Source organism: Pongo pygmaeus, chromosome 5, assembly GCF_028885625.2.
Source record: "Pongo pygmaeus isolate AG05252 chromosome 5, NHGRI_mPonPyg2-v2.0_pri, whole genome shotgun sequence".
NCBI lineage: Eukaryota > Metazoa > Chordata > Mammalia > Primates > Hominidae > Pongo > Pongo pygmaeus.
The window spans coordinates 39,151,345-39,166,625 of record NC_072378.2 but is presented as its reverse complement, the minus strand read 5'-3'; the positions used below and the strand labels follow the sequence as shown (position 1 = coordinate 39,166,625).

General features: G+C 38.0%; 1 protein-coding gene across 1 annotated transcript in view; it reads right to left on the bottom strand.

The window, feature by feature from the left end:
- DNAH8 (dynein axonemal heavy chain 8) overlaps window positions 1–15,281 on the bottom strand; it is a 311,999-nt gene that overhangs the window by 231,380 nt on the left and 65,338 nt on the right. The window contains exons 16-21 of the mRNA XM_054492591.2: window positions 15,023–15,142; window positions 13,253–13,388; window positions 9,436–9,623; window positions 6,503–6,583; window positions 5,981–6,097; window positions 4,723–4,842 (exon numbers count right to left, since the gene is read on the bottom strand). Of these exons, the coding sequence (XP_054348566.2) occupies window positions 4,723–4,842; window positions 5,981–6,097; window positions 6,503–6,583; window positions 9,436–9,623; window positions 13,253–13,388; window positions 15,023–15,142 (762 nt within the window). The remainder of the gene's footprint in view (window positions 1–4,722; window positions 4,843–5,980; window positions 6,098–6,502; window positions 6,584–9,435; window positions 9,624–13,252; window positions 13,389–15,022; window positions 15,143–15,281) is intronic.

The window sequence follows — 15,281 nt, the reverse complement described above, 5'->3', positions numbered from 1 at the left end:
CAGTTACAGCAGGAAGAAGCTAGCATCCCTAGGACTTGGGATGAGGATGGAGTTATTAGAACCTGGAGCAGAGAAGTGAGGGGGCTGCCCAGCCGGCACTGCTACCTCAGGAGCTCAGAGAGGGACCTCATGATGCTGGTACCGTGAAAGGCACACGGGGCTAGCTCTGGAAGGGCTGGGAAAGCCAGGCCTGTGACTAAGTGCTGTTGCCAGAGTGAAGAGTTGTTGTGGGTGCAGTAGTGTCAGGAACAGGAGGCAAATCAGGAAAGAGCAAGTCCCTTCTCCCTCTTCCAGCATCCTTCTAGCACACCCATTGGCAAATCCTAAAAGGAACCCAGCTTTCCAAGGAGGAAAGTACTATCAGCCGTAGGATCACAGGACAGAAAGAACAACTGGAAACTAACAGAAGAAAGCTTTTTAATAATTCACATAATCTGTCCTAAACCACCCTTGGATGCGCCAAGACAAGGAACACTGCCTTGACTGCAAATAGCCCTGGTTTTCAAATATGATCTGAAACGACAGTTTGGCCCAAACCAACTTTGTCTCAAAAAATTAGTGTTACATATATTGTGTTTCCAAAACTGATTGCAGTCAGGAGTGTGATACAACTTGCCCTGTCATTACAAATCATACTCTGGCTTCACTATAATGGCCACTTGCTGGTAGATTTGTGAGAAGACAGCCCAACTGTTACTAGATCTTAGATCACTCCAGGGCAAGTGGCTGGGCATACTGCTTGACAAGCGTGCTCTTCAGAATTCTGCCTCCTGCATCTTGACTTACATGCTTTTTTTTTTTTTTTTTTTTTGAGACGGAGTCTTGCTCTGTCACCCAGGCTGGAGTGCAGTGGTGTGATCTCGGCTCACTGCAAGCTCCATCTCCTGGGTTCACGCCATTCTCCTGCCTCAGCCTCCCAAGTAGCTGGGACTACAGGCACCCGCCACCACGCCTGGCTAATTTTTTTGTATTTTTAGTAGAGACGGGGTTTCACTGTGTTAGCCAGGATGGTCTCGATCTCCTGACCTCGTGATCTGCCCACCTCGGCCTCCCAAAGTGCTGGGATTACAGGCATGAGGCACCATGCCTGGCAACTTACACTCTTGAGTCTTAGCACTACCACTGGATAATTATTGTATAATTGGTAGAGAGTTTTAGTTTGAGATGATGAAAAAGTTTTGGAAATAGATCACTGTGATGGTTATACAACATTGTGAATGTACCTAATGCCACTAAATTGTACTTAAAATGGTTAAAATGGTAAATGCTATGTTAGTATATTTTATCACAATAAAAAAGTTGCCAGCCAAAACAAAGAGTGGGGAGTGGGAAATGATTTTTAAAACTTAAAGAGACATTTCAATGAAATGTAATGCATGAACTTGTCTGGCTCCTAGTTCAGAGACAAACTCTAAAAAGACAATTTCTATTAAAGCTAAATATATTCATAATCTATGACTCGACAATTTCCCTTTGGGGTATGTTCCACCAAATTAGTGCTTAAGTCCACAAAAAAAAATTTACAAGAATGCTTAGTGTATAACCAAAAGCTATAAACAATCTAAATTCCCTCAAGAGTAGAATGAACAAATAAACTATACTAAATCCATATTATGTAACTATACAGCAATGAGAAGTTGAAACGAAAGAACGAATGTGTCACAACTGCAAAGATGAATCTCACACATATAACACTGAGCAAAAGAAGTCAGAAATAGAGAATATATGCTGCACCATTCCATTTGTATGAAGTTCAAAAACAGGCGAAACTAATATACAGTGATAGAAGTCAAATGGTGATTACTTTTAGGGGTGGGAAGGAGGTGTTACTGGCTGGAGTAAAGCACAAAAGAATCATTTGGGATACAGAAAGTGTTCCATATCTTGATCATGGAGATAGTTACAAGGGTATATCATATGTAAACATTCATTGAATGGTGCACTTAAAATTTGTGCACTTTTCTGAGTATATGTTATATCTCAATTTTTTTAAAGCATAGAAACTAAAATAAAAAGCAACCTGAAACCATAGCTTCTACGGGCTTTGTTTTTTCATAACCAAAAAAAAAAAAAAATTAAGGCCTTGGATCCCTCACAAGGATGAAAGGCTGGACATGAGACCTACCCCATCCCTACCCTTGCTTAATATCAGGTGAATCAAGGGCTAGGCCCTCAGGGAAAGAGTGGACTAGAAAGGAAAGTCAGCTACCTTGGTTGAGGCTCTGGGCTGGCGGGGAGCAAATTCTCCCTTGGAAATTTACAACTAGCTTACTCTTACATAGGTTTGGGGCTTGAGTTTATACAATCTATGAAGTTTTGGAAATTCTGTCCTCAGAAACTAACATAAAGTTGTCCCAACTTGGTAAAACTCCTAGGCACCACATAGAAATAAATAAAAAGAAACAGGTTCTCAACCAAGGCTGTCCAGCATTCCCACAAATAGATGTGTGTGCATTAGCTCCCAATCCAAAACTGTAAAAAACAGGAAGAAACAAGCCACTCTGGGCAAGAGTTGGTAGAAACAGCACAGAGCAGAATTAGACTCCCCCATTTTTTTCAGATAGTGAAATTATGTTGTAAAATACAAAATATTTTTTAATGTCTAAAGAAAAATAGAATAAAAACATGAGAAAAAGATTACAGATATTTGAAAAAGAATATAAAATAACGTCTAGAAATAGATAAGTCAATAAATTTTACAAAGAGGGCAGGGAGTAGAAGTATTTCCAAAAATATTAATAGTTACAATTAATGTAAATAGGTCAAAATTACCAGTTTTTTAAAAATAGACTTTCAGAATAGATTAAAAATAAAACACAGTTAAATGTTCTTTACGAGAATCTAAAATAGGAGAAGCCAAAAAGGATGAAAGTCATAAAATGGAAAAAGACACATCTGAAAAATAGTAACCTGAAAAAAGCTGGTATAATTACATCAATATCAAACAAAATAAAACTTAAGGATAAAAAACTTAATCAATAATGATAGAGGAACAACCAATCCAGAAAATATAATCATCTTAAACTTGAACACACCAAGAACAGGATGTTAAAATGGGTCATCTCATGGGCAAGGTGGCTCACACTTATAATCCCAGCACTTTGGGAGGATGAGGTAGGAGAATCACAAAAACCCAGGAATTCTAGTCTGCAGTGAGCCATGATCTTGCCACTGCACTCCAGGCTGGGTGGCAGACCTCACCTCAAAAAACTAAATTAATTAACTAATTTAATGTAATGGGTTGTTTAGTGTTGTCTCAGTTACAGTCAAGACCCCAAAACTGAGAACAAATAATTTTAAGTCTGGGCATGGTGGCTCACACCTGTAATCCCAGCACTTTGGGAGGCCAAAGTGGGTGGATTGCTTGAGTTCAGGAGTTCAAGACCAGCCTGGGTAACATGGTGAAATCCTGTCTCTACAAAAAAAATTTTTTTAATTAGCAAGTTGTGGTGGTAGGCACCTGTAATCTCAGCTACTTGGGAGGCTGAAATGGGAAGATCACTTGAGCCCAGGAGGTCAAGGCTGCAGTGAGCCATGACCACACCACTGCAGAACAACTTGGGTGACAGAGCAAGACTCTGTCTCAAAAAAAGAAAGAAAGAGTTCTGTTCAAGACATAAATGTATGTCTTGAATTTATAAGAGAGGTTGTGGGCCTTGAAAATGTTTAGACAGAGTTCCTGTCTTTGTACTTTTGAGTCAATGGAAGATAAATAGGTATCCAAATAGTTTCAACATAACACAATGCTGAAGAGGTTAGATTTTATCCAGCAAGGAATATGTGTCACTGCCAAGAAGGATTTAAGCTGGGGCATTTCACAATCAGATTTGTTGGCAATGTGGATGGATGTATCAGGGCAAACATGGAAGCAGCGAGACTAGTTGGATCACAAAATGAATTGCTGAAGTCAAAATGAGCAGTAAGGGCCTGACCTAGAAAGGGAAAGAACAGGCTGAAATTCAAGCAAAATCTGAGCAAGAAAAAAATCCTAGGCTAGGAGTGGTGGCACATGCCTGTAATCCCAGCACTTTGGGAGGCTGAGGCCGTGGATCACCTGAGGTCGGGAGTTCAAGACCAGCCTGGCCAACATGGCAAAACCCCATCTCTACTAAAAATACAAAAATTAGCTGGGCGTGGTGGTACACGCCTGTAATCCCAGCTACTTGGGAGGCTGAGGCAGGAGAATCACTTGAACCTGGGAGGCAGAGGTTGCAGTGAGCCAAGATCGCACCATTGCACTCCAGCCTGGGCAACAAGAGTGAAACTTCATCTTAAAAAAAAAAAAAAAAAAAAAAAAAAAAAAAGTCCTGGCTAAGCCTCTCAGGACTGGCTGGATATAGGAAATGAAGGAGTGAGGAAAGAAGTCCAGATGATTCCCAGGTTTCTGAGTGACTTAGAGGGAAAGTATGTTGGAGTTAAAGCCATGAGAAAGATGGTATGACCCTGGTAGCCATGCACAGTGGAAGAAGAGCTGTGAACCACTTACAGAGCCCCACGAAACACCAGCATTAGGCTGAGGATATCAACAAAATGTTAGTCTAGGGTGTAGCCAGGGCTCTTGCTGTTGAAGGCATGAAAGTCCTTGGAGCAGAGACTGTCCACAAAAAAAAAAAAAAAGTCTAAATGCTACTGACCCAGGTTTCTAATTTTAGACTGAAATTTCTCATTTTAGGTTTATAGGCTAATATTTTTGTGATTCTAATTTAATGAACAAATGCATACCTCATTGAGGGTCAACATATCTTCTACTTTGGTAGCACCACTTTCAGGCAGAGAAATCAACACAGTTTTGGCTATCTCCTTCAGAACTGTATCAATATGCATTTCACACAAGTCACTGATCTACAAGGAAGAAAAATGTAAGAAAAAAAAACTCTTCTATCCTTTAGAGCTAGGTTTTCATCCAAAAGAGGCTTGAGTTATAAATTAATTTAGAAGGCTAAATGTAGAAACTTGCATCTTGAGCCAAGGATAATTTGGTGAACATTTTAGGAAGACATCTGCAAAGAAAGCTTGACATAAAACTAAATTTTTCTTGAGCAATAACATGTGCCATAACCTTATTTGTGTTATCTCCTTTAATCCTGATTCCAGCACAGGAGGCATTGATATTCCAGTTTTACAACTAAAGACACCAAGGCTCTGAGAAGTAAAGCAACCTTGGAAGGAACACATAGCTAGTAACAGGCAGAGAACCCTACCCAGGCTTATCTAACTCCAAAGCCTCTGAGTTTGTGTATTACACCATGCTGCCATGATACACAGACCAGCACATCTAAAATGACAGGCTTGTTCTATGTAGCCAACATGTCAGAAATCAATAGACAATCTTCAATTTGATGATCATCTCATCTAGTTAATATTAAATGCATTAATATTAATATTTAAGCACTCTCCTCTGCCACTTTTGACGGTCTATAATTACCCCATATTCTAAGCTACAGTGTGAAGTTGAACCATCATTTCAACATATTAGACGCAAGGTAATTCAGGGATAAGAATAAAGCAAACTTAAATGAAGACCCCAATCCAGTAAAAGAAATATAAAGCTTTTTTTTTTTTTGAGACGGAGTCTTGCCCTGTCACCCAGGCTGGAGTGCAATGGCATGATCTCGGCTCACTGCAACCTCCGCTTCCCGGGTTCAAACGATTCTCTTGCCTCAGCCTCCCGAGTAGCTGGGATTACAGGTGCCCGCCACCATGTCCAGCTAATTTTTGTATTTTTAGTAGAGACGGGGTTTCACCATGTTGGCCAGGCTGGTCTCAAACTCCTGACCTCGTGATCCACCCACCTTGGCCTCCCAAAGTGCTGGGATTACAGGTGTGAGCCACTGTGCCCAGCCCAAAGCATGATATTTTAAACCTAATGGATGTCCTTTTAGTTAAAAGTCATACCCTTTAAAGAGCTTTCATAATAATCAAACTATTACTTATATCCTGAGTATATATGTTGATAGCTTTTTAAATGTATAGATCATACCTTCTTTAAAAGTTGATTGAACATATCCAAAACTAATTCAACTTCTTGAAAGAAGCTTTCCAGTGTTAAAGACGACCATGTTAACACTGTGAGTCCTTGCCTCAACACAGATTCCACCTAGAAACGGTAAAAACACAACTGTTTCTATTATTAACAAGAACATCTGCACTTATAGAAGAGGATTTATCACCTGCAAATATTATATGTTATATTTTCTTACATATATTTTCCCTCTATTACACCTAATAAAGATGACTTTTTATTTTTAACCATCTTTGGCTGTCCAGGAAACAATCATGAATTTTCACAAAAAATGCTCATGATTTAGATTTAGTTGTTTTTTCAAAGGCAACGAAACTTAGATAAGAAATTCTGCAGAAAAAAAAAAAACAGAGCTATAAAATTGAACTAGAAGGATGAAGGGTCTAAAGAAGAATAGATGTTCCAAAATCCATAATTTATAGAACTGAAATCTAATTTTAAATAACAGGAAAATCAATATAAACCTTCAGCAATACTAACCTTTTTCATTTTTGGGGTCATCAGATTGACAAACACAGAAGGCACTTCCTGACATAACTCATCATAATATTGCAGAAGACCCTGTAAGAAGTTGAAATGGCATGTTTTATTTTAATTCATTTTAAAGTAGCAGTCACATTTTGATTCATGCCAGGAAGGCTTCAAAATCCCAGTTTCCTCATAGTCCTGTCATCATGACAGCTGCCCATTTAAACTTATGCTGATTTACCATACTTTCTCTGTACCTGTAAATTACCTGAGCATCTCCTTTAAACAAGTCAATAGCAATTTCTACATCTTCATTTTTCATATTTATCACTTGTCTTTCTAGATGTATATTAAGTAGTTTGAATTATTATCTTTTTGTGGTATCTGTCATTACACATTTCCTCTTTTGTTCCTTATATTCTGATGCATTAAAACCTACTCATCTTATCACTGATGCCACACTTGCTTTCTCGAGTCAAAATAAATTTAGCTTTTCCACACAAACAGAATAAGCTTTTATATTATCTCTTAGATGTTGTTTTAGAGATGATCCATGATGATCAATTTTTTACTATTTTGTAATTTACTACACTGTGGTGTGGGAAATGCGGATTCAAGTTACTTTATCTCCAAATTAATAATCTTAAACTGTTTCAAACTGTTTCAATTTTTACCTAATAGTTTCAAAGCTCTTGATTCCTCTTTCCCCTTTATACATTACTTGTAGTTGAAGTTTTATTTATACTTGACACTGGCTAAAGAACTTTGACTTTCTTGATATTGTTCAATACTAGCTAAAATCCTGCAAGATGTAATGCAAACTATATTAGCTTCGATTTATAACAGTACATTTAAACCCAATCCTCCAAAGTCACAGCTAGCCAGTAAAAAAGCTCATGCATGGCTTTTGATGCCAAATCCAGTTTCCACAATACCAATGTTACTCTAGTTTTTTCAAAAAAAAGACAATTAAATACTATTTTGGTAAGAGCTAAACTATTAAACTGTTGGAAGACAACACGCCATAAATCTTCATGACTTTGGATTTGAAAAAGGTTTCTCAGCTATGACACCAAAAACACAAAAGACAAAGTAGATAAATTAGACTTCAGCAAAATTTAAAATGTTTGTGCTTCAAAGAACACCATCAAGAAAATGAAAATACAACCCAAAGAATGGGAGAAAACATTTGCAAATCGTATATCTGATAAGGGATAGTATTTAAAACCTAAAATGAACTTTATAACTAAAAAAATAGACAAATACTCAATTAAAAAATGAGCAAAGGATCTGAATAGATGCTGCTGAACGAGAGTATGCAAAAGGTTAGTAAGCACATGAAAAGATGCTCAAAAATCACCAGCCATTAGGGAAATGAAACAAAATCAAAAGGAGATACCACCTCACACTCACCAGGAGGGCTATCATAAAAATGGCAAACAATAGGCCAGGCGCAGTGGCTCAGGCCTGTAATCCTAGCACTTTGGGATGCTGAGGTGGGTGAGTCACAAGGTCAAGAGATCGAGACCATCCTGGCCAACATGGTGAAACCCCATCTCTACTAAAAATACAAAAATTAGCTGGGCATGGTGGCACACACCTGCAGTCCCAGCTATTCGGGAGGCTGAAGCAGGAGAATCGCTTGAACCCAGGAGGCGGAGGTTGCAGTGAGCTGAGATCATGCCTCTGCACTCCAGCCCGGCGACAGAGCAAGACTCCAACAACAACAACAACAAAAAAAACAGGAAAAGCCTGTAATTTATTTATTATATTATTGATTATAAAATTATCAATTTTGTACCACAGGAATAGAGTTCATTTTCTCATTGAATAATCAGCTGTTCCATTAATGTCTGTATAGTTATCTTATAACTCATATTTAATCAGTTCTCTATTGTTGGAGTTAGACTCCAGTCTTTTGCTATTACTAATTGTACTGGAAAAAAAGTCCTTGCATTTATATATTTTCCTGCATTCCAAAATACATGTCCACAGCCTGCCAAGAAAAGCAAAGAAGATGAGTTAATGCAGCTTGCTATTTTAACTGGCTTTCTAAAGAAATTCTGATGTTATTTAACTCTTGTCAAACATTTTAGAAACAATGTGTTAGGATCTGAATATACTTTGATTCGACCTTTGAATCAAAGATTGAATCAATCATCAACCTTTGATGGCACTTTTTTTTTTTTTTTTTGAGATGGAGTCTTACTCTGTCACCCAGGCTGGAGTGCAGTGGAGCAATCTCTGCTCACTGCAACCTCCACCTCCCAGGTTTATGCAATTCTCTTGCCTCAGCCTCCTAAGTAGCTGGGATTACAGGCGTGCACCACCACACCCAGTTTCGTCATGTTAGCCAGGCTGGTCTTGAACTCCTGACCTCAAGTTATCCACCCACCTCGGCCTCCCAGAGTGCTGGGATTACAGGCATGAGCCACTGCACCCGGCAGTACATTTTAATGTCAGTTTTTGCCCACCGTTTTCATTTTGTTAGATTTTAGTTTGCCGCACTAGTGAACTTTAATTGAAATAATGCTCCTTTTTGCCCCACAATGTTGAGAATCATCTCTACTTGTATTGTATAGTCACCCCACTTTATTAATTTATATCTTATAAATATTCTAGGATAAGTATATTATAAAATTTAATGCACAAGATCTATAAAATTATATTAAGAATAGTTTTTGAAACTTGCTATTTTGTCACTGTCATTATCCAGAAACCTAAATCTGATTTCTGATAATCTTCTCACTTTTTGCTTTCCATTTCCAATCTTTTCTTTGGTTTGCAAGTCAGTATTTTAATTCTATCAAGAATCAACATATTAACAAATTTTCCCTCAATGCCATGAAGCTTAACTGCAGGGATATATATATATATATATATATTTTTTTTTCTTTTACCAAAAAGCTCCTTCAAAAATAATTAGAAAACATAATCTATCTTACCTGCAAATACAGTTTGTCTGCTTTCAATTTGCTTTCCAATTTTAGCAATCTCTTTGCCTGTTCTGGTACATCCAACTTCATTTTTATCATACACTTAGTTTCCCGAACAACTTCCAAAATTTTGGGATCAAAATTAACCAGCAACTTCCCTGTTTCTGGATGTCGCACAAAAAGCGTGGCTTGTAAAGCTACAAATAAATAATGATTGACATTACTCATTCTGAATTTCCTTTCTGCTTCCAGCTCTGTTTATATTTCTGTCTTGCCCCCTGGACTACTAACTTCTTGAGGGCAAAGGAAATGTTTTGGATGCTCCAGGTGCTAAGGCACAGCGTCTGGCACATAGTGAATACTCAAAACTAAGATAAATGAATGAAGAGTGTCTGCAAAGCCATAAAATCAGATCCAGGGACAGAAACTTTGACCAAGAATGGTGCTTTGTGGTATGAATTGCAATATTTTTCTGAGTGGGTTGAATAGATCTATGTCAGTTTATCTTATGGATTATGACTTCACCCCTGAGGAAGAACCAGAAGATGGTTAGAATCACAAAAGATCCCCACCTCATTTCAAACTCTTTCCCACTCAGACCCCAAACTGTCTTCTTTAAAGAGGTTTATTTAAATTAAATCTCCATCCTGAATTTCTGATAATTAGGCTCAAAATCAGTAAGAAATATTTATTAAATACCATTGAGTTGTGAACTCCTAGAATGGAGGGAAGATGTTTTACACTACATCTCACATAAACATCATTCATATAAACAAGCATTTTCAGATATCTATTTTATTATGAATTGAAATACATAAGCCCAAGCAGTTCTTACTGGGTAGCCTTAGATTATTTGTTAGCTTAACATGAAGAACTTCTACAGGCATAATAATAAAACACTCATTATAGACTAGCATGTGCTAGTTTGAATTACATCTTGTATTAACAAACACTACTAACATGAGAATTTTATCACAATCACCAAATCTTCCAAATCTCACATTGTTTTGTTGAATGTGGCCACATCAAACTTCTAGTAAAATAAAATAGTTTGTATTATCTCTTTGAACTTAATTGACTTTTACTCATCAGATAAAATTAGTCTTGATATGGCCCTTAATGATGCAGGTTTTCAACCTAAATGACAATTTCAACTTAAAATTTTATCCAACTCACTTAGAATCTTTTAAAGATGGATTAGAAATCACTTATCCTAACAGAAAACCAAGCGCTGCATGTTCTCATTCATAAGTGGGAGTTGAACAATGAGAACACATGGACACAGGGAGGGGAACAGCACACACCAGGGCCTGTCAGAGGGTGGGGAGCAAGGGAAGGGAAAGTATTAGGACAAAGTACCTAATGCATGCGGGGCTTAAAACCTAGATGACAGGTGGACAGGTGCAGAAATCCCAGAACTTAAAGTAAAATAAAAATAAATAAATAAATAAATCACTTATCCTACCAAAGAAATTCCAAAAGAACTTTTGAACATTTAAATCTGTCTTCCTTGAAACTGTACTGAGCTTGCTTGAAAAGACAAAAAGGTCAAGACAACTAAAACAGACCAATAATGACAGCCAGGAAGTCTGCTCCGGGACAAGATGAGCATTTCATCCTATGTGAATCACCGTCAGAGAAACTTTACTGAGCAACCAACTAAAGGAGGCTGATGCTACATATCCAATTATTACTACAAGCTCCTATGTGGCCAAGTACAGTCACATCACTAGGACAAAGGAAGCCTTCCAGAGCAATTCATTTCTGAAATGAAATGAAAGAAGTTAAAGAATTCTACTGATTGTTTGTTTTACTTGTGAAAAAACACGAAAGAATTCTACTTCATATTGCAAGTATGAAAGAATTCTACTTCATATTGTTTATATGTGATCACTTCTCCTGGGCATCAATCCATGGCAATGAGTATAGTGCACCCAATAGAGGCCAACTGATGTTCTCAAGGGGAACAAACTCTTCTGAAAACTTGATAAAATTATTACTCATCAAGATTGTCTAATGTCTACTTATTGGACATTTTTTAAATATTTTAAGAGCCCCCAAGCATGCCTGGCATCATTCTTGGCACTGTTAGAAACAGTACAGTATAATGGTTAAGAAAACGGATTTGGGAGCCAGACTATCTGAATTTGAATGAGCTGTGTGATCTTGGGCAAGCCACTTAATGTGTCAGTGCCTCAGTTTTCTCATCTGTAAAACAAATCTAATAATAGTTCCTTGTAAGGTTGCTGTTAGGATTAAAGTAATTTTAATCCTAATTAATACTGTAATGTGCTGAGACAAAGCCTGGCACACGGTGAGCACTGCATAAATGTTAGCTATGACCATTTTTTAAAGGATATCAGATGAAACAGACATAGAGGGTAACCTTGGAATGTGTAGGGAACACAAGGTAGATCTACAAAGCAGTAAGTGTCATGAGAAAGAGCTACAGATAAAGTATGTGGTGGGCTCTGGAGGAATTATTATTTTCTGCCAGAAAGAACAAGGAAAGGCTGTATGAAACAGGTGACTGTAGAGCTTGTTTTTGAGTATGTGCAGATAAGAGAAAGTGCATTGCAGGCAGAAAAACCACGAGGAGAAAAAGAAAATTAAGTGCATGGCATTGTAGAACCAAAACAAAACCAGTATATGCTTCAGTTGTTAAAAATTCTCTTTTGCCTTTTTCCATAGTCTGAGTTTTAAGCTCCCCTCGAAGTTCCTTTGAGAGTTTTGCTCCATAAACAGGCTTTCTTTAGACTCCACAGGGTCCTACCATATAGCACAGCACCCAGAAACAGCTGGCCTGATAAAAATGGCTTATTAAAGGCTTACCTACAGTTCCTGTTAGGGACGACACCCTGCGGGGGTTTGGGGCACTGTCTTCTAGGATGCAGGTATGCTGTGAATCAATGGCCTGTAGATAAGTGCTGTGTCCCCACACAGCTAAAATACATGAGTTCTGGAACCAAGAGGCAGAAGTAGGAGTGACTCCTCTCACCATCGTTCCAGCAACCCACCTGCAGAACTTGTGCTTCCTGCGCCTGCAATGCTGTGCTCTGCTGAGGTGGAGACCCTGGTTTGGGAGGGAGAAAACTTTCTACTAAGGGACCCAGTAGGGGGTCCACCAAGGTCACGGATAAGAGTTTAGGGTTGAGATTATAACTAAGAGCTTAAGGTTAAGATGAGACAAAGCAGGAATCTGAACTGACCAACCATTGAGCCCACACAAAAACAACATCCCAGAGGGCTGGATAATGGCTAAGAACCATCCCGGCTCACATTTAACTCCGCCCAAAGCCTTGGCAACACATAAGCCCTCCCCTCAGAGGCACGCAGACACAGTGCACTAAAATGCTTCGTTTACTGGAGCTCAAACCTGAAATTAAATTCAGTAATAAAAAAAGGGAGAAAGTAAAAGAGAGACACAGGAAGGAAGGGAAGCAGGGAGAGAGGAAAGAAGGCAGGATGCAATTTTTTCTCTCCAGAATGGGACTGAGATTTGAATCTATACCATGATACAACTGAATATGAACACATTCATAAAGTCTGGAGAAATATCCCTAAAGATATTTCTACTTTCAAATACTGTTTTTCAGTGGAAAGTCCTAAGTTAAGTATGTCAACTTCAAGGTCATGATCATTTTCACTTATAAAATCAGAATATTATTAACAACTGTAAACAAATAAACCACTGTAGCATCCCTAAATCTAAATTGTAACTATCCTAAGATCATGTGGAAGGGATGGAAAAAGTTCTCCAGAACTATGAACTCATTCAAAATCACCTAATCCCTACTTTGTAGGCTCATGGCAGTGTTATACACACCATAATGTAACTGTGAAATCTCTCTGATCCAGGCTGTGTGATAGACCACCTCGAATTCCACCAACACATAGGAGATCTTGTTATACTGACGGATGACAGCTTTACCGTCCGGACTTGATAAAATGTCTGAGTTTTTCTGTTTTTTTAAGGGAAAAGAAAGATTTACTTTAAAAGACTGCTGAATGTTTTTATATCCAAATAATGAAAAGTATTTATATGTAAAATGATATCAAATAATTATGCTACCAGTTTAGATTCTGCCTCACAGTAAAACAGAGATGGGGAAGGCCATATCAGCAAGAAGCAGAAGTAGGGAAACATTATCAGTATATAGAGGGATGACTGGAAAAGGAAAGAAAGGGTTTAGAAAGAGAGAGGTCTCCAGCCCCACAGCCTGCCCCAGGAATTCAGTGTCTCTACCTCCTTTTCTGATCCCATCCCACTGTTCTGGACAAGATATAATTGACTGATGTTCCTTGAACCGTGAATAACAGGGCAAATTCCTAAATTCCAGCACACAAAAAAAGGTCACCACATATCAAACGATAAAAATAAAATTTCTTGGCTGGGTGCCGTAGCCCACGCCTGTAATCCCAGCACTTTGGGAGGCCAAGGCAGGTGGATTACCTGAAGTCAGGAGTTGAAGACCTGCCTCGCCAACATAGCGAAACCCTGTCTCTCTAAAAATACAAAAAAATTAGCCAGGCATGGTGGTGGGTGCCTGTAATCCCAGCTACTCCAGAGGCTGAGGCAGGAGGATTGCTTGAACCCAGGACGCGGAGGTTGCATTGAGCCGAGACTGTGCCACTGCACTCCAGCCTGGGCGAGAGAGCAAAACTTCATAATAAATAAATAAATAAATATTTAAAAAATAAATAAAATTTCTTTATTTAAGAATCAAAAGATTTAGGTTTCGATTCACATGTCAAACAGGGCAATCTCTGCCCTCCCACCACAAAGTCAATCAGCAACTGAGTCCCCCGAGTAGGGACTCAGGGTTTTAATTTTTTTTAAATATTCAGAACAATGACACAAATGATAGCAGCAAAAGAGAAACAACAGAATCTTCATATTTAATAATGCTTAAATAATACAATTACTTGCAAAACTACTGTTTTGTAGTTATGTTGTTCTATATTTAAGCAAAAGACACGAGATCAAGCAAACCAACTCCGCCTTGTGACTCTATCTCTTAAATAAAATTTAAGAAAATAATAAGGACAAAGAAAAGACAAACTGGCAGTTTCAGAATGCCAACAGGGCCCAAGACTGTCCTGTTTTTCAGAAATCTAATAATCTGAAGGACATAGAGAATGAATCAACTGTATTATATTCCGCTGTCAGTGGCAGTTCTTCATACAGGAATACACTCTTTGGGTTCATCTTCACCTTCACTGAGTATATATCAGTGACCTATCTGCCCATACACAGAAGTAAGCTTCTGTGCTAGGCCTGTACTTTATTGTGTTTTCAAATTTTTTTATTTTTATTTTTTAAAAGGCTTTACAAAGTGTCCTGTGTTATTAAAAGACATAAATGTATAAGATTCACTGACTTTGAGATAACTGTAATTAGACTGGCTTATCTACTAAACCTGAAGGAATTGACTTTGTCTCTCTCAAGTATATTTATAAACTAAATTTTCCTTGCCTGGTAAAAGAATTGGCTCGTTGTTGGCTACTTTAGTGCACACAAATATTATAGGATACGATATATTTGTTATATTAAAACCACCAAAATCCACATATTAAAATTTAATTCTTGGCTTACAAAGAAATAATTGATGGGCTCACTTATCCGGCGATAGAGCTGCCTCACCCAGAGTATTTTTCCCGCTATAGGGGGCATGTTGCGAGCAAGAGGGGGGTCATCTTTCTGAGAATGATAAAGCTGTAATTAAAAATCTGATGTTAATGTTTGAATTCAATACAAGGGAGAAGGGAAAAAATATATACAGCTATATTTGTATTGTTTTATCATTATTCATGTTTTATATACAGTAGGTAGTCAATAAATATGTAAATGCACA